General features: G+C 35.6%; 2 protein-coding genes across 3 annotated transcripts in view; both read left to right on the top strand.

The window, feature by feature from the left end:
- Positions 1-216: 216 nt before the first annotated feature.
- Positions 217-7,416, top strand: n4bp2l2 (NEDD4 binding protein 2-like 2). Of its 2 annotated transcripts, none has more exons than XM_048161252.1 (6): positions 217-357; positions 684-1,672; positions 2,621-2,745; positions 5,667-5,755; positions 6,009-6,085; positions 6,419-7,416. In XM_048161252.1, the coding sequence occupies exons 2-6, from the start codon at positions 684-686 to the stop codon at positions 6,540-6,542; spliced, it is 1,404 nt and encodes a 467-aa protein (XP_048017209.1). In that variant the 5' UTR covers positions 217-357; the 3' UTR covers positions 6,543-7,416. The 2 variants fall into 2 exon arrangements, with proteins under 2 accessions (XP_048017209.1, XP_048017210.1); XM_048161253.1 differs by having other exon boundaries at positions 225-295.
- Positions 7,417-8,647: 1,231 nt separating this feature from the next.
- Positions 8,648-22,724, top strand: part of pds5b (PDS5 cohesin associated factor B) — a 63,145-nt gene continuing 49,068 nt past the window's right edge. Inside the window, 5 exon segments of the mRNA XM_048160128.1 lie at positions 8,648-8,948; positions 14,450-14,576; positions 20,189-20,392; positions 20,800-20,886; positions 20,977-21,074. Coding sequence (XP_048016085.1) covers positions 14,469-14,576; positions 20,189-20,392; positions 20,800-20,886; positions 20,977-21,074 — 497 coding nt within the window. The 5' untranslated portion in view covers positions 8,648-8,948; positions 14,450-14,468.

The raw sequence follows: 22,724 nt of genomic DNA, 5'->3' as shown, positions 1-22,724 counted from the left end.
TGAAAAGTTTGGGGTAAGTATAAGATAAAAAAAAAAAAAAAAGTATATATATATATATATATATATATATATATATATATATATATATATATATATATATATATATATATATATATATATAATAGTAATAACAGACTTTTTAACGGTACAGTATATGCGTACACATACATTTGTACATTTAAAAAATATATATATATTTTCTTTTTAAGCGACTTTTATTTTGAAATCTTTCAGTTTCCTCTTTGAGGTGTTGTGTATCAGGCGGTTGGCTTCCGTCTATGTTACTACGAGATATGTACGTCGATAATCGAAACATTTAATTAACCTTTATGCTTACAAGTTTTGTCAACACGTCAGGTAAATCTTTTCAGCGCAATTTTAGCGATTTCACAAAAGATCATTCGTAGAATACGTCGTTACTGAAGGATGAGCCTGATTATCGAAACTGCTTCTGTGTCGTTTAAATAGTATTTTTTTAAAATAGTAAAAAATGGTTGTCAAACAGACCGATATAAACGTCTATACACTCTTATTACTAACCTGTGATCTGATACTTAAAATGTTGGCCTGCTTTGACTAATCTATTCGTCTTTGTACTCAATGAATCTATGAATGTACACAATATTGCTTTACTATGCGATTTTGTATGTCTTTTTTTAAGTCAGTTTTGTTTTTCTTTATAGATGCCAAATGTGAACACCAGTAAATCTACTTATCCACCTGACGGTGGAAATGTAGAGGAACCATATAAAACCACACCACAGATTTGCTCAGATGGTGTCAGAGTGACTAAATCATCCAATACTCAAACTGAATTTGCTTATTTACCTGATGAAAGTCATTTCAAGACTCAACAGGGTGTTGATCCAGATGGCAGACAACTGGATCCTTCAACACAAATACAAACAGACGCTAATGTGAAAAAAGTTAACGCATGTTCGAAAGAGAGTACAAGCCAAACAGACAGAGATCGTGTCATTAGAAAGTTGGGTGTCACTAGTACTGCATTTATTGGGCCCACTTGTCGCCCTGATCCTTCTATCGAGCAGGAGCTTTGTGAATTTTACAAAGAGCTTGAGGAAGTAGATAAGGTTGATGGCGATGCCAACACCAAATCGGTTGAAGAGCATGGCCGCCATTCATCCAGAAATCCCAAAAGCAACCTATCAAACAGGACAAGCAGTCCTGTTGTTGTAACTGATCACGGTAGAGCCTACAGACCCTACCCAGATCCACATGAACGGAACCAAAACGGGAACCATCCAAAGGGATGGAGACCTCGCTTACAATGGAATACGGATAACTTTGGTGGAGGAGGACATCCGGAGCCATGGTATCCACCTCCACCATGGGTTCATCCAGACCCAAGGATTCAGTTCGTCCCTCCCCCAACCTCTGGAGGTCCAATCATGTATCCTCCAGACACGAGACCTCAGGAGAACTTCCACGGTTACAATAACAGCAGGGGCCCATGGGAAGGGCCACCATTACCTTCAAACAGATGGCATGAACGTAGCAGTTTCCAGTCACATGAGCATCCTGGATTCTCTGAGGAATATGACACACTATTATCACACTGGCAGCAGCACGATCATGAAAAAGACCAATATCAACATTTGGAGCTCATATTGTTGAGGGGAGTCCCGGGATCTGGAAAATCCTCTTTGGCCAGGTGAGTAAAACTAGGTTGTAGAGAAATTTCTACACTAAATCAGTGGCCAAATGATTGATTAAATACTAAAGGCCTATTACAAGTAATACTTGTATTGATTGGTTAAAGGGTTAGTTCACCCAAAAATGAAAATTCTGTCATTTATTACTCACCCTCATGTCGTTCTACACCCGTAAGACCTTCGTTCATCTTCGGAACACAAATTAAGATATTTTAGTTGAAATCCGATGGCTCCGTGAGGCCTTCATAGGGAGCAATGACACTTCCTCTCTCAAGATCCATAAAGGTACTAAAAACATATTTAATTCAGTTCATGTGAGTACAGTGGTTCAATATTAATATTATAAAGCGACGAGAATGTTTTTGGTGCGCCAAAAATTTCAAAACACTGCTTCAGGAAGCTTCGGAGCGTTATGAATCTTTTGTGTCGAATCATGATTCGGATCGCGTGTCAAACCGCCAAACTGTTAAAATCACGTGACTTTGGCGCTCCGAACCTCTGATTCATTATGCTCTGAATCTTCCTGAAGCAGTGTTTTGAAATCGGCCATCACTATACAAGTCGTTGTTTTGTTTTTTTTTGGTGCACAAAAAAATATTCTTGTCGCTTTATAATATTAATATTGAACCACTGTACTCACATGAACTGATTTAAATATGTTTTTAGGACATTTATGGATCTTGAGAGAGGAAATGTCATTGCTCCCTATGCAGACCTCACTGAGGCATTGGATTTCAACAAAAATATCTTAATTTGTGTTCTGAAGATGAACGAAGGTCTTATGGGTGTGGAACGGCATGAGTAATAAATGACATTATTTTCATTTTTGGGTGAACTAACCCTTTAAGTTCTGCTAACATTGTCTCCACAGAATGTTTTGATTAGTTTAGGTATGCAGAGAATTTAAGCTTAACTGATTTTTTAATATTACACTGCATGTCTCTCAGAGAGCTCCTGTCCACTGGTCCCAATGGAGTAATATTGAGCACAGATGACTACTTTTTCCAAGACAACAGATATGTTTTCGATTCTGCTCTGCTTGGGGATGCACATGACTGGAATCAGAAGAGAGGTGAGGAAAGTCTATATGTTACATCTTTTTATGCATTGGACACTGAAGCATTTTCATCTTACAATTTATTACTTTTTAATCATATATTATATTACATTATATAATATTTAAAATAAGTATTTTTAAAATAAATAAAATAGATACATTTTAGTTGGGTGGCTATTATGAAAATATATCCAGGTATATAATCATAATTATGATTTTTGCCATATTTGAGCAGGCCTACTCAGATGGGCTGTGGGCAGGTAGGTTACTCGATTATGGCAAAAATCATAATTACGATTATTTTTGTCAATATTGAAATCACGACTATTGGTGGGCGATATGATTAAAGTCTTATTTCACGATATGAGTAATTTTAAATATCAGTGTCAATTTCTCAATTATCAATACTTCAGCAAAAACTAATACTAGGTTAACTAATGTAAGAAAAAGGTCCTCAAAACAATTACAAAAGACAAGTATATGGCCGGCAATATAATAAAAACAAAGAAAATGGATAAATAATATTTAACAGAATGAAAATACAAATTAAATAAAGAGTTTATCAGGAAGATGTACTAACAGTGGTATTCAGATAAGTAATAGCCTACTAGGGCTGCACGATATATCGCATGAGATTGTCACGCGCATTTCGTCAGTAAAGCCGGTTCCCTGATTACCGCTAAATCGCCATCACCTGCTTTCAAATGGTGCGGCATTTAATAGACAGAGCCGTAGATCACTGAAAAGCCACGCAATATCGCGTTCATATCGCAGATGAATCGCCTTCGATAATGAACGCGATATTGCGTGGCTTTTCAGTGATCTACGGCTCTGTCTATTAAATGCCGCTCCATTTGAAAGCAGGTGATGGCCATTTAGGGAACCGGCTTTACTGACGAAATGCGCGTGACAATCTTATGCGATCTATCGTGCAGCCCTATAGCCTACAATAAAAAATTTAATAATCAAATGTAAAATAACACTGCATAGGGCCTATAAAACTGCATAGTCTTACTGTACACATTAAATATAGATCAATTATAGATTAAAGCTACTTAACTAATTCAGTCCAAATCACTGAGTGATTTTCCTTATCATTTGTTGTTTGATAATAATTAATGACAGAATGCAGCAGAATTAGGCTGCTGTCACTTTAAGAGATAATGCACAGATCCAATATACTGTTACACATGCATTTTAATTCTCAACTGTGTGTTTACTTAAGACATAACACACTGTGTTTACATGAAGGCATTCTCCAAAAAGGCATTTTGACATTTTTTGCTTGTACGCATTTAGGTGCGTATCCTAAGCCCATTTGCTTATCCGCGTTCCCAGTAGTAGTATTAACATTAAGTGGCGTGGCATCTTACGCTCAGAAGCCATTGGCATAAACTGCTGTGGCTTAGTGGCACATCCTGTTGTGTTGTCATTGGCACATGCCACTATTCACTGGCACGTGCCAACTAAAACTTGTGACGTGCTGAATAATTACGTCCTGTGCCACTGACAATGTTCTGGAACATGTCGCCGTATATTGTGGCACCTCCAATAACCTAGTGAAACATGCCTCTGTCTGCCGGAGCATTATGCCATTTGTCATTGCTGCAATACAGTAATTTTCAGTAAAAAAACAAAAAAACAAGGATTAAATAATGTATATAGATATACAAATACATATAGGCCTAATGCTTTTTGAATTATGAAGAGGCAGGAATTTATATTTATGTATTTAAATTGTTCAATTGTCATGAAAATAATGTTACCGTGCAAAAAAAGTCTTAATATAGCCTTCATGTATTCAAATATAATTTCTTTTTTTTTTCTTTTGCTTTTGGGGTCAAATATGACCAGAACATTTTTGTGAGATTCGACTGTTTACAGAATTGTTCAGACAATTTCAAGAATGGAAACTTGCAAATTTCAGTATTTAAAGGTGCCCAAGAATGCTTTTTCACAAGATGTAATATAAGTCTAAGGTGTCTCCTGAATGTGTCTGTGAAGTTTCAGCTCAAAATACCCCATAGATTTTTTTAAATTAATTTTTTTAACTGCCTATTTTGGGGCATCATTAACTATGCACTGATTTTTTCAGCGTGCCGCCCCTTTAATTTGCGTGCTCCCTGCCACACGAGCTCTCGATTATATTACAGCACATTTACAAAGTTCACACAGCTAATATAACCCTCAAATGGATCTTTACAAGATGTTCGTCATGCATGCTGTATGCATGCTTCGAATTATGTGAGTAAAGTATTTATTTTGATGTTTATAATTGATTCTCTATGAGTTTGAGGCTCTGCTCCGTGGCTAACGGCTAATGCTACACTGTTGGAGAGATTTATAAAGAATGAAGTTGTGTTTATGCATTATACAGACTGCAAGTGTTTAAAAATGAAAATAGCGACGGCTCTTGTCTCCGTGAATACAGTAAGAAACGATGGTAACTTTAACCTCATTTAACAGTACATTAGCAACATGCTAACGAAACATTTAGATAGACAATTTACAAATATCACTAAAAATATCATGCTATCATGGATCATGTCAGTTATTATTGCTCCATCTGCCATTTTCGCTGTTGATTCAGCTGTGCACATCCAGATGTTCTGCCCTTGTCTAATGCCTTTCATAATGTTGGGAACATGGGCTGGCATATGCAAATATTGGGGTGTAAACCCCGACTGTTACGTAACAGTCGGTGTTATGTTGAGATCCGCGTGTTTTCCGGAAGTCTTTTAAACAAATGAGATTTACATAAGAAAGAGAAAGCAATGGAGTTTGAAACTCAATGTATGTCTTTTCCATGTACTGAACTCTTGTTATTCAACTATACCGGGGTAAATTCAATTTTTGAATCTAGGGCACCTTTAATGTTTTGAGAAAGACAATGAAGTGTTGTTTTTTTAATTGTTTATGGCTTTGTCATTTCTAAGCTGAACAGGCGATGTTGGAGGGCTGCTCACCTGTTATCATCGACAACACTAATGTCAAAGCCTGGGAGATGAAGCCTTATGTTGAAATGGTGAGTTGGTGTCAGAAATGCCTGGGATTGGAGTGAAAAATCTTTTTGTAAAACACAAGTTAGGCTTTAAACTGGCTCTGGAAACTGTCTGAAACACAACCAACCCCTCTTTTATTAGAGGAGTGCTTTAGAACATTTCCATATGTTTGAATCCAGAGATCTTGTATTACATTACATCACATTTCTCAGGCTATTTGCTAAATGAACTATAAACTAGTAACATATTTAAATTAATTTGTTTTATTTCACACAGGCTTTAAAGAACGGATACAGAGTGGACTTTTTTGAGCCAGATACCCCCTGGAAATATGATCCTGCTGAGTTAGAAAAGTAAGTCTGTTAATAATTTTGGTTCTCATGTCAAGCAAGGAACACAGTGGCTTTTTATTAATCACTGAATGAGAGAGACTATTGACTTTGGATCAGGTTTTGGCTTACAGTACAGAGGTTCGGAATTCAGTTGTGTTTAAGTGGATAAAATGTTTTATAGTCTAGGATCAGTGAGTATCTTTCATGTCCTCGTGAATAAGACCAGCTGACTCTGGTCGGATTAAGAGACAATGTTACTTTCTTTTATTTGTTTCATTTATGACCGGCTTTGTATAGCAGTCTACTAGAGTTTGGATATCCTGGTAATTTCCTGTCTATTAATTTAATCAACAGGAGGAACAAGCACGGAGTCCCTCGAGAAACAATAGCAAAGATGCTGGATGGTTTCGAGTGGCCGATGAATGTTGACATTGTGATGAATTCTGTGGTGCCTCCCCATAAAAACAAAGGCCATTAACAGGGAACCGATGCCATTTAGCAAAAATGCCATTTTTCATTTCATCTTTTGGAATATAATAGGTTTATTTTCTTCAGTTTTAATATAATTGATGCAGCTAAAGGTGTTTTAATGACTGTGTGGTGATTTTAATGTTTTAATGAAAATTGAGAACAATGCAGATTTTCAAAAATGCTCTGTTTTTTAGATCGAGAATGTCTTTTTAAATAGTGTGCATATGAAAACGTTCTTTGCTGTCCTAGTTTTGCCCATTGTAATATAAAAATGTAAATCTTCTAAATCATCACATTGATAAGTGTCGACCAATGGTAAGATTTAAGACCATTAGAGTCTGATGAAGCTTTTGACCTTTACACAGTCTGGCACATACAATTAGTGCTGAGCTTCCAGATACATTCCAAGCCAGAATAAATAAAAAATAATATTATCTGATTCTGTAGTGACATGCTGTATTAGGAGCAGCACATCCAGTGTATGTGTTTTTAAGCATTCTCAGTTATTTCACCACCTTGGAATTAAAAGGTTCAGTCTGCATTCTGAGCAGTTTTGAGATATTGAGCTTCAAAGTTTTTGTATTTCATATTCTTCTGTAGATAGAAACTTTTTGTTTTCTAAAAAAAGTCCCAATATTCACACAACTTGAAAACATCACATGATGTAAATGCACTGTCACAGAATAAGAATATGTGAATAACTCAGTTTTGAGAAAAATGTCAGATCCTTATAATTCCAAGGTGAAGATTTTTCAAAAGACCAGCAGCTAATCTCAGGGTTTACATTTCATGGTGTTTTACATAGTTGATGGCTTATGTACAGAACAAGATATCTTTTTCTTAAATGCTTCTTATTTTTGTAAATAAATGATGTTTTCTGATATGATGCCAATAATTCATTTTTTAAAAAGAATGCACATGCACATCAGTATTTTTTGTGGCACTTATAATGTGTTTTTTTTAAAAAAGATTAAAATATTGTTTTAAAAAATGTTTATTATAAAATGTAAAATATTTCTATATATATATATATATATATATATATATAAAACACAGCTTTCAGCCTAAAACTATTTGAATTTTTTTTTCTATGTTCCCATTTAAACATCTTTTAGAAAATTAAGTGCCACAACTGTTAGATTTCTACATTTATATTCAAACGAGTAAATATCTATGATGGGATAAGCATTGCTTACCACTTAGAAGCAGTGGTGTTATTATCAGCTAAATCTAAAACTAGTAAAAATCGTTTTCATTAATTGAAATAAAGCTGAAGTAGATGAAAAACTAAAAGTTAAAAAATTTAAAATATCCTAAATGTGACCTTGGCAATAATGTAGATAAATAAAGAATTACATTACATTGCATAATTCTGTTTACTGTTTATGTCGCACCTCTGTCTTACTGTATTTTTGTGTAAAGTGTATCCATTGTATGTATAGTGTATTATTATTATTTGTGTATAATTGTAGTTCTTGTTATGCATTGCTGCTAGGATCAATGCACAAAACTCCTTGTACACTTGCGTCAATGATGTGACAAAAACAATAAAGTAGGTAGCTGAGCATAAAATTTTTTTTACATCATAACATATTATGATGAAACCTTGACTCCTAAAAATCTAGGTTTCATTTTTTAAATGTCAAAGTGCACCAACTTTTAAGAATTACCCCCATTATTTTAGCATTATGTACTAACATTATTAATTTTAATTTTAGTTTTTAATCATTTTAATTTTGTCCTTTTCATTAGTATATATATATATATATATATATATATATATATATATATATATATATATATATATATAGCTTTAATTTTATTTCAAGTTTAGTTTTAGTTTTTTTCTTCTTTCGTCTATTTAATAGGCTACTTCTTCAACTTAAACTTCTTTTTTTTGGTTGGTTGCAAGGCAGCATTTCTGATTTTCTAAGTGTAAGTTTTTCATTTAATATTTATATTATGTTTTATCTCAGCTTAATTTAAATTACCAAACACGTTTTTTTTAATAGTTTAGTCAACAGTAACAGCACTGCTGCAGTGCATTGCCGTATCCATCCAATGTGTATGAAGGCGGAGACTGCCTGCTGTCCTCCTCATGACCTATAGATGTCGCTGTTACACCGCGCTCCAGCCTGCTAAGCGACTCAAACGCTCGTTTATGCACTGGCCATTTACATTAATATTATAGCAGTTTATGTATTTTTCTAAACTAATACAGCGAATATAGCCACAAAAAACACAGCCATGCCCTTAAATAAATAAACTCGAGTGGAGGAGGGAAGTGAAGGGTCTGTATTGAGCGGAGCTGCACTGACTGGTGCAGATAGGGACAAATTGGCGCCATTTTGAAGCCGACAGGAGGATCACAGTGGTGGGAGAAGCGAGTGGAGCGCGCACTTTTTCCAAAAAGGTAAACGACTATTTGATTTTAAATCGCACGCGAGTATAATCGATCTCTGCTAATTGGAGTCTGTTAATGGGAATTGTCATTTCGTTGCTGTTTTAGTAGGTGCTTTTTCCTTTTCGGCGGTTGGTTGTCTATTCTTCTGTTAACCCATGCGAGGGCATCTGACTCTCACTGTCTTTCCCCCCAAATCTGTTCAGTCTTAACTCAAAATCCAAATTTCTCTGACAGTTGTTGTTGGTTTACGTGTAACGTATGCTATCGTGGTCGTTTTCATTGCAAAAGAGGGCCGTGCACTTTTCTGATGCCTCGTGTGTGTGTAACGTTACATGCATATGAGTGTGTTTGTGTTTTAGCTCTGTTAGCTTAGCTTAGCTGCTCGTAAACCGTTTCAGCCTCTGTTTAAATCGGATTCATAACCCATTTCAGATATTACTACTGCAGTTTCGCATTCATTTTTGTAATGGGTTAATATAGTCAATTGCATGCTGAGATCGGACGTGGTGTTATGCGTTGGATCTAGATAGTAACGGAGGAGCTGTAGTGGTGTGCAATGAATTTTAGCCTGTAAACACCCCCTTAGGGGTGTTATCTGGGTTTGCACGGGATAAACCACTGTCAAAGGAATGAAATGACAGCTGATATGTGATCAAAACTGTATTTTGTCCTGGTTGTGGCTGTAGAAAAAGCAGTGACGGAGCACAAAGACATCAGCCGAGAAAGTCAACCTGCTGTCAGAGTGTAAGCCTCTCTTTTTTTCCGTGCAAAATTTTGTAAGGCTGAAATTGTGTCTGTAAATGTGTTGCATTGTTTACTAATTGCATGCATGGAGGTGTTGTGAAATGCGTTTGCTGTTTGCAGAGAGTGTGAAACACTTGATCCTCCCTAGAAATGACAGCTATTTTCACTTCAGCTTGCATTATTAATTTCTTGCATAATTGTGCTGTTATAACTTCATGGATCGCTCTTAGGGGAATGCAAAGGACTCATAATGCATTTATTTGCATTTGATTAATTTATTCGTATTGTTTATTTAAAGAATCCATGATTATTATATGTTGTGTGTGTGTGTGTGTGTTTTGAATCAATTACATTGTTTTTATATATATTCCAGCTATCATTGCAGAATGAAAGTACATTTATTATTGTAATTGTTTTGTAAAGTCAAGTAATTTTTGTAACAATTGTTTATATATATATATATATATAAAATTATTTTGGGGCTGTAAACATTGGAAATTGTCTTTATTGTGTTTAAGATAACACATTTTAAATTGACGGTCATTTTCTCTTGGAAAAATTGTGCCAGAATAATGGACCCTTTTCACATTTCTGGGTTTCTCAGAAGTCGTCATAGTTGGGTAAACTTCTATAGCGGTGAATGAGAAAACACATTAAATATATATTTTTTTGTATTTCAATTTGCTCAAACAGCAAAAGAAAAACTTCACAATAGTGTTCTCACAACTTTCAAAAAGAGGGAAAAAATAGAGAGCGATTGATAATGGCAGTCAGAAGAGAGAAAAGTAATTTTTACCGTCACTCCCCTAGCTGCTGTATTAAGGCAGGAACACACCAAGCCGACAGTCGGCCGTTGGGCAGTTTTTTTTTTCGTCGGCCGACTAACGGTGTGTCTCTATTAGGGCTGCACGATTTATCGTGATAAAATCGCACGCGATATGGCAAAGGCTGCGATTATTTAAAGGTGCTCTAAGCGATGTCACGTGTTTTTAGGCCAAAACATTTTTTGTCACATACAGCAAACATCTCCTCACTATCCGCTAGCTGCCTGTCCCCAGAACACACTGTAAAAAAACACGGTCTCTGTAGTCGCCACAAGCTCCAAAAACGGCAACAAAAACAAACTGGCTAGCCTCTGTTTTGTTTGACAACACTTCGAACGTCAACAGGAAGTTACTCCACCCAGGATCGCTTAGAGCACCTTTAATGCACAGCTTGTCAGAGCTGTACGGCTCTGTGATCAGTAGTAAATGCTTCTCCATCTGAAAGCCAGAGGGCGCTCTTGCGCAGAAACTCAAAATATGCCCTGCAGCAGAAGACACGCATCATATCGCTGTAGCTGAATAAACAGAAGATTTAAACGCTTTGATTGATTAAACATGACTAATAAACACACGACTACCTTATTCTGTGTAAGAAGCCACATCATCTCACAGAAGGATGCTCAACTGTCATTATGAAGTGAGTTTGGAGTAAAAACATGTTATTAAATGTTGTCTTTTGTTGGACAAGATATTAATAAATGCTTCTTGTGTCTGAAAAAAAGTTTGACGCGTGTTGCTTTTTCAAATATACATTATAAGCGACTCAAACTCGCAGTGCTTTCAGATGGATTAGCATTTGGAGCCATACTTCATTGATAAGCCACGCATAAAAAACAATCGCAGCCTTTGCGATTACATAATCACACTAAGAATCACGTTTAAGTGATAATCGCGTTCAAGTTCAATGTTATTTTTCGCATCGTGCTATATATCGTGCAGCCCATGTCTCAATCAGCTCCCTAGTTCAGTAGTCAGGGCACTGATCAGGGAGTCAGCCACATTCACTTTCATGAAATACTGATTCAGGACCTAGGGAGCTGATTGAGACGCAGGGTAAGTTTTCTCCGTGTGTTTGGCTGAAATTGGTCATCGTTCGGCCATCTGATCATTCTGATTGGCTGTTTAGCTACTGCCACCTGCTGGTACGGAAAGGCATTTCTTCTTACGCAGGCGCAGAACGGATGTGCTACTTAGCTGTCGGCTGTCTAGCGTTGGTTTGGTGTGTCAGAGCAACTTTGGACCCAGACACTGCCGACGTGAGCCAACCCCCCAGTCTGCTTTCATCGCCACTAGTTCATCGGTGTCGGTTTGGTGTGTTCCTGCCTTTAGAAACACCTTCACAGCAGCGTTAACTAGTTTTTTGTAATTTGATGCAAAGGTAATTTAATACTAAATATAGTGTTATAAATGTACATATGTTTTTTAAAAAATGAAAATATAAAAATGTTGATGACCATTAAAACGCATCATCACAGTCTGTGAAAAGGGCCTATAACTCTTCTTGCACTGTATATTTTTGGCCAATCAAATGCTTTCTAGAATGAGAATGCCCCTCCTCCCAATACCAGCTAGTTCTGACTATCAATAGCCAGGTTTCCATCCAAGGTGTTTTTTTTTTTTTTTTTGCAAAAAAAGGTTACCCAATGGTTTCTCAATTATCGACACAATCTTTTTTTTTTTTTTTCGGTTAAGTTTAACGCATAAATTCTATATTAATACTTCAAATGTTGCAAGAATTATTTTGGAGATACTTTTTGTCGAGTAAAAGGGCTTTGACGCAAATAAATGTGGTGGTGTCACATGACAGAATTTGTCTACACAAAGCGTCCATGCTCGTGATGTTGATCACTGTTTCTCTGTAATGTTCAAAGTTGCATTAAATCTATTATATCATATTATTAAATTGTATATAAACTTATTTTATTACTGTTGGTATTTGGTAAGAAAAAGACAAACATCATTTATCCTTAGTTTTGTAATTAATTTTTTTTCATGATTTTCCTTTTATTACAAGTTAAATCCGAGAAAATTATTCTAACACAAATTTTTAAGTTGTGATTACTAATTGCAACAATATTTTTACAGTGTATAAATAGGTGGCTGTTTCTCACATTTTAAAAATAATAGGCAATCAGAAAAAAATAATAAGTGAATATTGATTATGATTATGAAGTATTGATCTAAATAGTTTACATAACAGTACAAAACGAAGTGACACTTGTTTATAAAAATAATATTATGTATTTCCTATGACCCATTTTTATTTTGACGAGCTGCAGAGACGCTGTGTTTTCCTCAACCATGCATTTGAACCGAAACTTTATTATAATATTTATTGTACTTTATTATAATATAATAAAGTTTTGGTTGAAATCACAAACATGACGCTTGTAAATAAATAATAAATAATTTTATAAATACAATTTATATGTAATGTAGTTTTATCTAAAACAAATGAGGAAAATAAAGTGGGTTGAATCCAAAAAGCTATAAGCAAATTTTAATTTTTTTTTGTGAGAATAAGACCCACATCAGTTAAGCTACATATTTAAAGCGTAAATAAACAAAATGTTTAGGTCACAGCTGTATCTGAAGGAAAGGAAGAAAAAAAAAAAAAGCAGCTATTTGATGCTTTTGATCAAACTGATGTTATTTAAATCTGAATTAGGCTATATGTGGCCGCGTCAAACCGCGACTGGCTTGCATGTTCAAGTGTAGCTTATGTTAAAGATTGCTGCTATATGCAAAGACTGTACCAATCTTTTTTATGAACCCTACATTTTTTTTAAATGTTAAAATTTGTGTTCAATGTAGGCTTCGTCACACAAAGGCAGTTACATGCAGTCCTGTCACACAATCTTCGCTGTCGGCATCTGATATTTCCTATTATTTCCTAATTTAATAATATAATTTGTGAAAATAATAAGCCGTACACTAGCAAACTTCGAATTGTCTCATTACTCTCTATATTTTAGAAATATTCGAGATGCGAAAGATATGATATAATTTGCGATATACTTGAAATTATGTATGGAAACGGCTCAAGGGCAACATGCGACAATGCATTTTTTTATGGATGACGTCATTACACACACCATTTTGTTGGTAAAAGGCTGGAGATATCAAGTTTCACAAACTTTTTTTTAATGCATATTTACTTTGTCAATAACAAAACAGTGCAAAAACTGGATAGAAACTTTGCTAATGACAAGTAAAGCATAGTTCATTGTTGTGATGTAAAGGAAAGAGTATTGACCTTTTAAAAAAATTACAAGCAATGCATCTTTCTGCAACTTCTTGTTACATGGAAAATAACTTGGCTTGACGAAGCATTTCATAGTGTCTTTCCTTATTTAATCTTAACTCTTCATTATGCCAGTAGGCTTAATTGTGCTGTCTATAACTCTGTCTATAACAACTGTCTATAAATGTTGTGAATTATCCACAACATTTATGTAATTGTATTCATTTTTGACTTGTCTACTTAGATTAGACTGTTTGGTGTTATAATTCATATGTGGGTGTAGTGTTTTAGTTGGATAATCTGAAAAACCTCTGTGCACACCAGCTTGAATTGAAAGTGTAGCATTTCTTTGAATTTAAATGTCTCCGTGGCAATGAAATGCATGAGACTGCTCTTTCTAAAATGGGTTTTTTAGAGCCGTCAATATTTAACTATCCACAGGAGGTGAGGTTTAGGCCAGCATCCAGCAATTTTCTAAAAAAACAAATTCATAAAAAAACAAACTGTTTCTGCCTTATGTTTTCTTATTTTTTGGGGGGTGGGGGGTAGTCAAATCTTTATACAGGATCCATTAGATCATTTCTTTAATGGCACATTCTTTTCCAAAAGAGTAATTGATGGAAATTCCCATGATGTTCATTTATAAGCGTTCTGTGGGCTGACAAATTTCGTCTCTTTCTTTTTTGACACTTTTGCAGCGATCACTGATTGGAGAGCATGGCTCACTCCAAGAATCGAGCCACGGACGGCAAAATCACCTACCCGCCGGGGGTGAAGGAGATCTCCGATAAGATCTCCAAGGAGGAGATGGTTCGGAGACTGAAGGTGAGGAACAATTTGTCATTCATCAAAGTGGAAACAGTTTGATTACTGGTGAAAATGTTTTTCCCCCCAGTGTAATTACAATGAATAATGGCTACTGAAGCTTGTCTGTACCACTCTTCGGTTAGATATACAATAGATATATATGTATACAGGGTATTTCCTGGATCAAAAATGGTCCTCTGTGGTGGCAGACGAACACGGTTATCCACACACACAGTACAAAGTACCCTACCAATGTGAACTGTGAGCCCAGTACTGACAATAAATGCAGAAACAGTTTATAATATTAACTTATCTAGGGCTAGAACTAACAAATTTTTTTTTTTTCCAATCGATTAATCTAATTATTAATTAGAATAATTAATAATTCGAAATTGAAATGTCTAATTATAATAATAATTTAATTATTTACTCTGCTTCATACTACAGTAACGTTAATAATCGCATCCATGAACATGATTTCTTCCCCATTCCCAGTCCTATCCCAATTATTTTCCACCGGCCGTTGAGGTAAAGACCACGTCCCAAGATTCCACGCTCAAACTTGGCGTCATCAAGCTACGCCTTTGTTTTGAATGGGCCTCTAGCAACTTCTAGCGGACAGAAATCTTACATATTGCACCTTTTAATTTACCAATAAATAACTGTAACTAATCTATGTATGAAATTGTACATAATGAAACTATTTATGACAAAAGATAAGGTTTATGGAGTGTAGGCCTAATTAGGAAAGGTGTGTACTATGGCTGCGGTCATAGCCACTTTTTAGGATTAACAACAGCAATTGCTTGCAAGCGAGAATCCTGAAATGTTTTGTACATTAAGGAGATTAAAGCAGTATGAACGCAGCCATATTAAGATCAAAATATGGCACTAAAAAAATCACTATAATAGTCCAAATACTTGCGCTGCCGTCTCGTCGTTTTGAAGTAGGAGAGCCCCAGGATGTTTTCTTTTCAGATGCTCCTGCATAAAAGTTGTGCTGCCTGTGCCATTTCAGTTTTACAGAGCATGCAGAGCACCATTTTATTTGGTCTCTGTTTAAAAAAATTTCCACACTTTAGATTGGGCTCAATATTTTTGTAATGACGGCTGATTTTCAGCATACCCAAGAGTCTGAGCTGCCATCATCGGGCATGACCATAAACCGTGCAATGAATCAACGCATTCCACGCATATTGACTAATTCACGTAATCTATTACATTGATGTGTCATTCCAGCCCTAAACTTATTCTATTTATTCATGGCAGGGCTTGAATTTAATTTTGGAAAATAGGGGGGGAATTCCCCCTTCTGGGAGGATTTTTTTTTATTTGAAGGGGGAGTGTATATGTATGTCTATACAAATAATTATTTGTATTTATTGGGGTTTGCAGCAGCATTAAACCAACTCACACACCCATACATTTTCAGGACACTTAACTGCACTTTCGGCAAAGCCCTGTGTGCAAACAGAACCGTACTGGACAACTAGTTAACGTCATTCAGGAGCCGCCTTGCACTGAGCGTTCATTAACTTGCACGGATAGGATCCAGTCCCTGTTACATCAGTGCTGCTTTAAAACCTCAATACTTTAAGAAGGTTTTAAATCTGGGGACGGAAAAACTGCAATATTGTTTAATTAAACTTTAAAAGGCTATGATTTGATTAATGAAAATGCCAGCACTGCATGTTTCAAAGAATAGACCGGTGCTGTTGTTGCGTGCTTGTGCTTTTAGAGCAGTTTGCAATCACCAAATAGCCCACATTTATGCCAAGTGATTATTTTGATCTACTGCTGATGAATGATAAATATTTTGTGTAATTTATGTTATTAATAACATGGAACAACTCGCATTTCGGCCGGAAAAGTTTTGATGGCATTTTCTTTTATGCTAGTGTGTCAGGGTTTTTCCTGGCTCAAAATGAGGCAGAGGTGGTAAAATCCTTGGTCTGAAAATTTTGTACACTTTTAAAGATAAATTCATTCATCTGGTGAACTTTGAGAGCTCCGACCCATGTTCAGTGTGCAAAATGAACAAATAAAAAAGTCTGTGCATTGACTTGTACCTGAATCCACTGTTAAAAATAAATCATCCATCCACCAACCACCTGATTATATTCTCTGATTTAGATATCTGCATCTGATCATCACATTACAATTATTCAAATTCTCAGTGTTAAGCATGATACATACACTGAAGTAGGTTGCTTCTAAATTAATATTTATCTAAATTACATTTCCTTAAAGGTCCCATTCTTCGTGATCCCATGTTTCAAACTTTAGTTATTGTGTAATGTTGTTGTTAGAGTATAAATAAAATCTGTAAAATTTTAAAGCTCAAAGTTCAATGCCAAGCGAGATATTTTATTTAACAGAAGTCGCCTACATCGAACGGCCAGTTTGGACTACATCCCTCTACTTCCTTCTTTAATGACGTCACTAAAACAGTTTTTTGACTAACCTCCGCCCACAGGAATACACAAGAGTTGCGTTTGTAGAGTGTGTTTGTCGCCATGTCGTCGAAACGCTGTTGTTTTCATCCCGCAGTCCAATCACCGGGTCTGATTCCGGCTCAAATTGATAGGGTAAAATTAAAGACATGTTTACAATAACACTGAGCGCGTGCATCTCCACGTTATGGTAAGAGGCGTGACCTTTCCGGGCAAGGAGCGCTAAGCTGCTGTCGAATCACAACACAGGAACCGCTGGCACAATCAGAACTCGTTACGTATTTCTGAAGGAGGGACTTCATAGAACAAGGAAGTCATCAGCCCGTTTTTATGACAGTGGAAACAGCGGTATACAGATAAGTAAATTATGTGAAAAATACTGTGTTTTTTTACACGCGAAACATGAACACATGTTATATTGCACACTATAAACACAATCAAAGCTTAAAAAAAACACGAAAAACGGGACCTTTAATAGCCTAAACAGGCTTTACTCCCTTCAAACTTAAATTGTCACCGTTTCATTACATCATTGTTTGAAAACACTCTTATCAGAATAATGTCTGTTAGTTAAGCTTGTGTATATTTTTAGTTACTGCTTTATAACTTAATAGCTTTATCTCATGAAGGGTTTTTCCTTTGTGTTTTATTAATGACCACTAGGTGCTCTACGCACATTGATTGGTTTTCCCTAAAGAGAAATGCGTTCAGTTGAAAAGGGAAGTAAAACAGTGACGCGCTTTCGTTGCATCTTACTGTGAAATGAGAGTTCTTTGTCTTTATTCAAAACAATACATTAATGATTTATCTCTCATCCACTCGCAATTAATTGTAATGTTATTTTTTATTACTTGGACCGCCCGACCCCGCGGATCACTTTTGAACGGTTTGAGAATGGACATAGGCCGGGAACCCACAACAGAACCGTGTTGGTGGAAAAGGGGTATCTGAGCATGTGACTGCCTGTCTTAGTTTTATTGACAACCGGAGGCGGCACGAATTTTGACGGAGGCGGCCGCCTCATAATTCACTATGCAGGAAAAACCCTGTGTGCCGTGGAAAATTATCAAATTCCAAAAAATATGTAAAAATAAATTATTCAAATAATAATATATCATCGCTGTTGGACCTTGTGTCTCTATATTTCGTCATTTTTGTTTTATAAAATGAATGCTATTTGTCATCATTTATGTCTGTATGTGGGTTTTACAAATATTTAACCAATAAAAAGCATTTAAAAGAGGTTGTGACTAAACCTCGTAAATCCATTCGCTCCTCAAACTGTCAGTCAAACCTCATTTTTTTAATTTATTTTTTTATCTGGGGTAGGGGGGCCTACCGTAATGCTGTAGCCCAGGGGCCTTTGGTTATCTTAAAGGGTTAGTTCACCCAAAAATTAAAATTATGTCATTTTTTTTACTCGCTTTCATGTCGTTCCACACCCGTAAGACTTTCATTCATCTTCAGAACTCAAATTAAGATGTTTTTGATGAAATTCGATGGCTCACTGAGGCCTCTATTGCCAGCAGTCACTGAACCTCTCAAGATTCAGAAAGGTACATATTTAAAAGACTTTATTTAAAACTGTTCATGTGACTACAGTGGTTCAACCTTAATATTATGAAGTGACGAGAATACTTTTTGTGCGCCAAAAAAACAAAATATCTAGTGATGGCTGATTTCAAAACACTGCTTCGAAGCTTCACAAATCTTTTGTTTCGAATCAGTGGTTCAGATCACAAATCAAACTACCAAAGTCACGTGAACTATTGAAATTTCAAACACTTATAATGTAACAAAGCCTTGTTTACTGAAATCACGTGACTTTGGCGCTCCGAACCACTGATTTGAAACAAAAAATTCGTAAAGCTTCGAAGCTTCATTAAGCAGTGTTTTGAAATCGCCCATCACTAGATATTGTTGAAAAGTAGTTTTTTTTGTTTTTTTGTTTTATAATATTAAGGTTGAACCACTGTAGTCACATGAACTGTTTTAAATATTAAATATTTAAATATGTACCTTTCTGGATCTTGTTCGGTGACATTGCTGGCAATAGAGGCCTCAGTGAGCTATCAGATTTCATCAAAAATATCTTAATTTGTGTTCTGAAGATGAACGAAGGTCTTACGGGTGTAGAACGACATGATTTAAATTTTTGGGTGAACTAACCCTTTAATGCGCCCCTGGCTGCTCCATCTGAAAGCCAGAGGGCAACAACAATAAACAGAAGATTGAAATGCTTTGATTGATTTAAACATGACTAACAAACACACAAATTCAACAATATATGGTTTATCTGAATTCTTCAAGCCTTCTCAGATATTTTCATGATAATAAAGTATATTTATACTTCAATGCTAATCGACATAGCCTTTTTCACTGTATAGAATTCTATGAAATAATATGTTGTGGACCTTATTCAGTGTAAGAAGCCACATCATCTCACAGAAGAATGTTATTTCAAACACTCGGCTGACGTTATGAATTGAATTTGGTGTAAAAACATGTTATTGAATGTTGTCTTTTGTTGGACAAGAGGTTCATAAATCCTTTTCATATTTGTAAAGATGTTTGAAGCATGTTATAAGCGACTCAAACTCGCAGTGCTTTCTGATGGAACAGCTTTCACTGCTGTGTTTCACTGACAAGCTGCACATAAAATAAACCATCTTTGCGATTTCATAATCGTACTAAGCCACATCAGTTTAAGCGTGATTTCTAATTAATTTCGATTAATATTGCAGCCCTGATTTTTACTAATTGTTAGTTTTACTTAACAACATCAACACTGCCAATAATCAGAATAATTAATAATTATTAATTTGAAATTCTCATTAGGAATTTTGGTGAGTTGTTCCAGATTCCTTGCCAGAGATGTTTTTCCTTGGATATTTTATCAGAAATATTTTGTGCAGATCTTTTCATATTCAGATTTGTTCAACTGAAACCACAGCTGAAATTTTATCAGACAGAATTAAATGATAATTTTTCAGCTCGTATTTCAAGACGTTTTTACAGCTTGTAGATACAGTTTCCTCCCTCTGTGGCTTTGTCACTTATGTCTATTTTTAAGTAGGACTGCCAAGTGAAAGTATGTTTCCCATTAGATTGTCTTGCATCACACTTTTAGTTGGATGTGTGGTTGACACGCGACTCTGTGGTGTTTTTCAACCTCAGATGGTGGTGAAAACCTTCATGGACATGGACCAGGACTCAGAGGAGGAGAAGGAACTCTATCTGAACTTGGCCTTGCATCTCGCCTCAGATTTTTTTCTCAAACACCCAGACAAAGATGTCAGACTGCTCGTGGCCTGCTGTCTTGCAGATATATTTCGCATCTACGCCCCCGAGGCACCGTACACATCACCTGATAAACTTAAGGTTGGAAAACTCAGTCTATTGAATGCCATGCTAGTTCATGCATATGTCAGTGAAGAACTATAAATGTTTTATATCTGTAATTACATTTTATTTTCCCACCATGCTGGCTGCCATGTTGAGATTACATGACCAGTATACTGAGTACTAAGTCTTTTTTGGCCCCATTAAGTAAAAATTTGGCTTATTTTAGGAAAGAAATATTTGATTGTTCTGGTGTGTGTTAAAACTGAGAATTATTGAGGGTGTGTGCATGTGTCTGTTTTTCTTCACCTTAAACAAAAGACAGCAACGGATCGAGTTGTTCTGCAGAAAATACTAAAATAACACTGCTGTCTCTTATGCATTGTGAAGTCTTGCCTTTGCAGGTGCTTAAATATTAAAACTGTCTGCTCTTCTTTTCCACTCAGGATATTTTCATGTTCATAACTCGACAGCTGAAAGGGTTGGAGGACACCAAGAGTGCCCAGTTTAATCGATATTTTTATCTACTGGAGGTATGGCACCCAACTAATACACTCTGAAGCAAGGTCTTAATGGTTTTTCAACCAGTATCTGACCTTGTCTTTCCCCCTCTGGCTCCCTAGAACATCGCTTGGGTGAAGTCCTACAACATCTGCTTTGAATTGGAGGACAGTAATGAGATCTTTACTCAACTCTATAGAACGCTGTTTCAAGTGATCAAGTGAGTCTGTTGTTCATGTCTATCCACTGAAGCATTCAATAGAGTAAAAAATTGTATCAGTATTTTTCTTTGTGTTTGGGGGTATATGGGTTTTTGTCTCATATTTATATCATATGATATAGTTAAGCAATGTCATACAAGTAATGAGTAAATATCATGTTTTTATCCTGAATAGCACGAGTGCAAATGTGATATTGATTTTATGCAACAGTTCACTAAATAAGAAGTTAATATTATGTTATATTTTAGGTACAATATTGTCTGTTTTTGCTCAGTTTTGCCAACAAAAATGTTATCTATAAAGCCACAGCAGAACTATTGTGCATCTCTGAGCAACACACAGCGGTGTTTTATTTTTGAATGAATGCATGTTTTGAATGACTCGGTTGAAGTGATGATTCAATGGCCCATTCATAAAGAGAGCCATTTACTTTGTTCTTGAATAAATCAGCCGTCTGACTAATCGAATGAATGACTCAGTGGCTACGTCTGAAAACTTAGGCAGCTTACTTGTGGCCTTGCTGGTTTATCAGGCAATGACTTTGCAGGCAGTGTTTTCACATGAAGTTGCTCATGAAACTGATTTCGGACAGACTTCTGAGGCGGCATAATGGTTTAATGATCCCCAGCAAAATAGAGAGAGCTTTGGTGAAAACTAAGCAAATATTTAATTACTACAATAGTAATTTCTCACTAGGAATGACATAAGTGGAAAATATTGGTCAAAAATGTACATTTAAACAAACTGACCACCAACTACAACTTTTAGATGCCATCTTTTTTTAGCTTAACTGTCACAGAATGGAATGCGCAGGATTGTGGGATATCAAAGGTGGTGAAGGATGCATTTATGCTGCCTTCAAAAATCAATCAGGAGACAGAAAGTGAAGCTAACATTGGATTTGAACGTGCCTTGATGCCTTCCTACCCTGGAATGCATTCTCTTGAAGGCAGCATTTTTCAGCTTTCAGACACAGCTAATGACTTTCTAATTAAGACACACTTTACTGCCACATACTGGCAGTTTTAGTTTCTCATTTAGAGTATCATTTCCTCATGTCATTTCAAATCTCTATGACTTTTTCTTTTCCAGAACATAAAAGAAAATACTGTTTTGGTTACCGTTGTCTTCCATTGTATGAACAAAAATATACTGGGATATTTCTCAAATTATCTTCTTTTATGTTCCACAGAAGAAAGTCATACAGGTTAGAAACGACATAAGGCAGAGTAAATGACAGAATTTTCATTTTTGGGTGAACTAATCTATCCTTTAATAGGTTTTTTATTATGAGTAACGAGCGCAATATCACGAGTGCTGTTTTTGTCCTGAAAAGCACAAGTGCACTAATACCCATTTAACACCCATTAATCTCATGGCATTATTTATGCAATTGTATTTGCAGTGTAAATGCATTCATGCCACCTCTGAGTTTCAATAAACAGTCTGTAAATATAGCTAAATGCCAATTCAGATGCAGCTTCTGAAAAAAAAAAAAATCCTCATTTAGTTTTTTTTAGCCTAAAAGTTTACATGTGATTAATTAAATTAATCGGCACAATGTAATTTTAATTACATTTTTTTTTTAACAGCCCTTTATTTATTTATATTTATATATATATATATATATATATATATATATATATATA

Source organism: Megalobrama amblycephala, linkage group LG16 (assembly GCF_018812025.1).
Source record: "Megalobrama amblycephala isolate DHTTF-2021 linkage group LG16, ASM1881202v1, whole genome shotgun sequence".
NCBI classification, from domain to species: domain Eukaryota; kingdom Metazoa; phylum Chordata; class Actinopteri; order Cypriniformes; family Xenocyprididae; genus Megalobrama; species Megalobrama amblycephala.
Note: the sequence above shows the minus strand (reverse complement) of the source record. Positions and strands in the feature narration are given on the sequence as shown.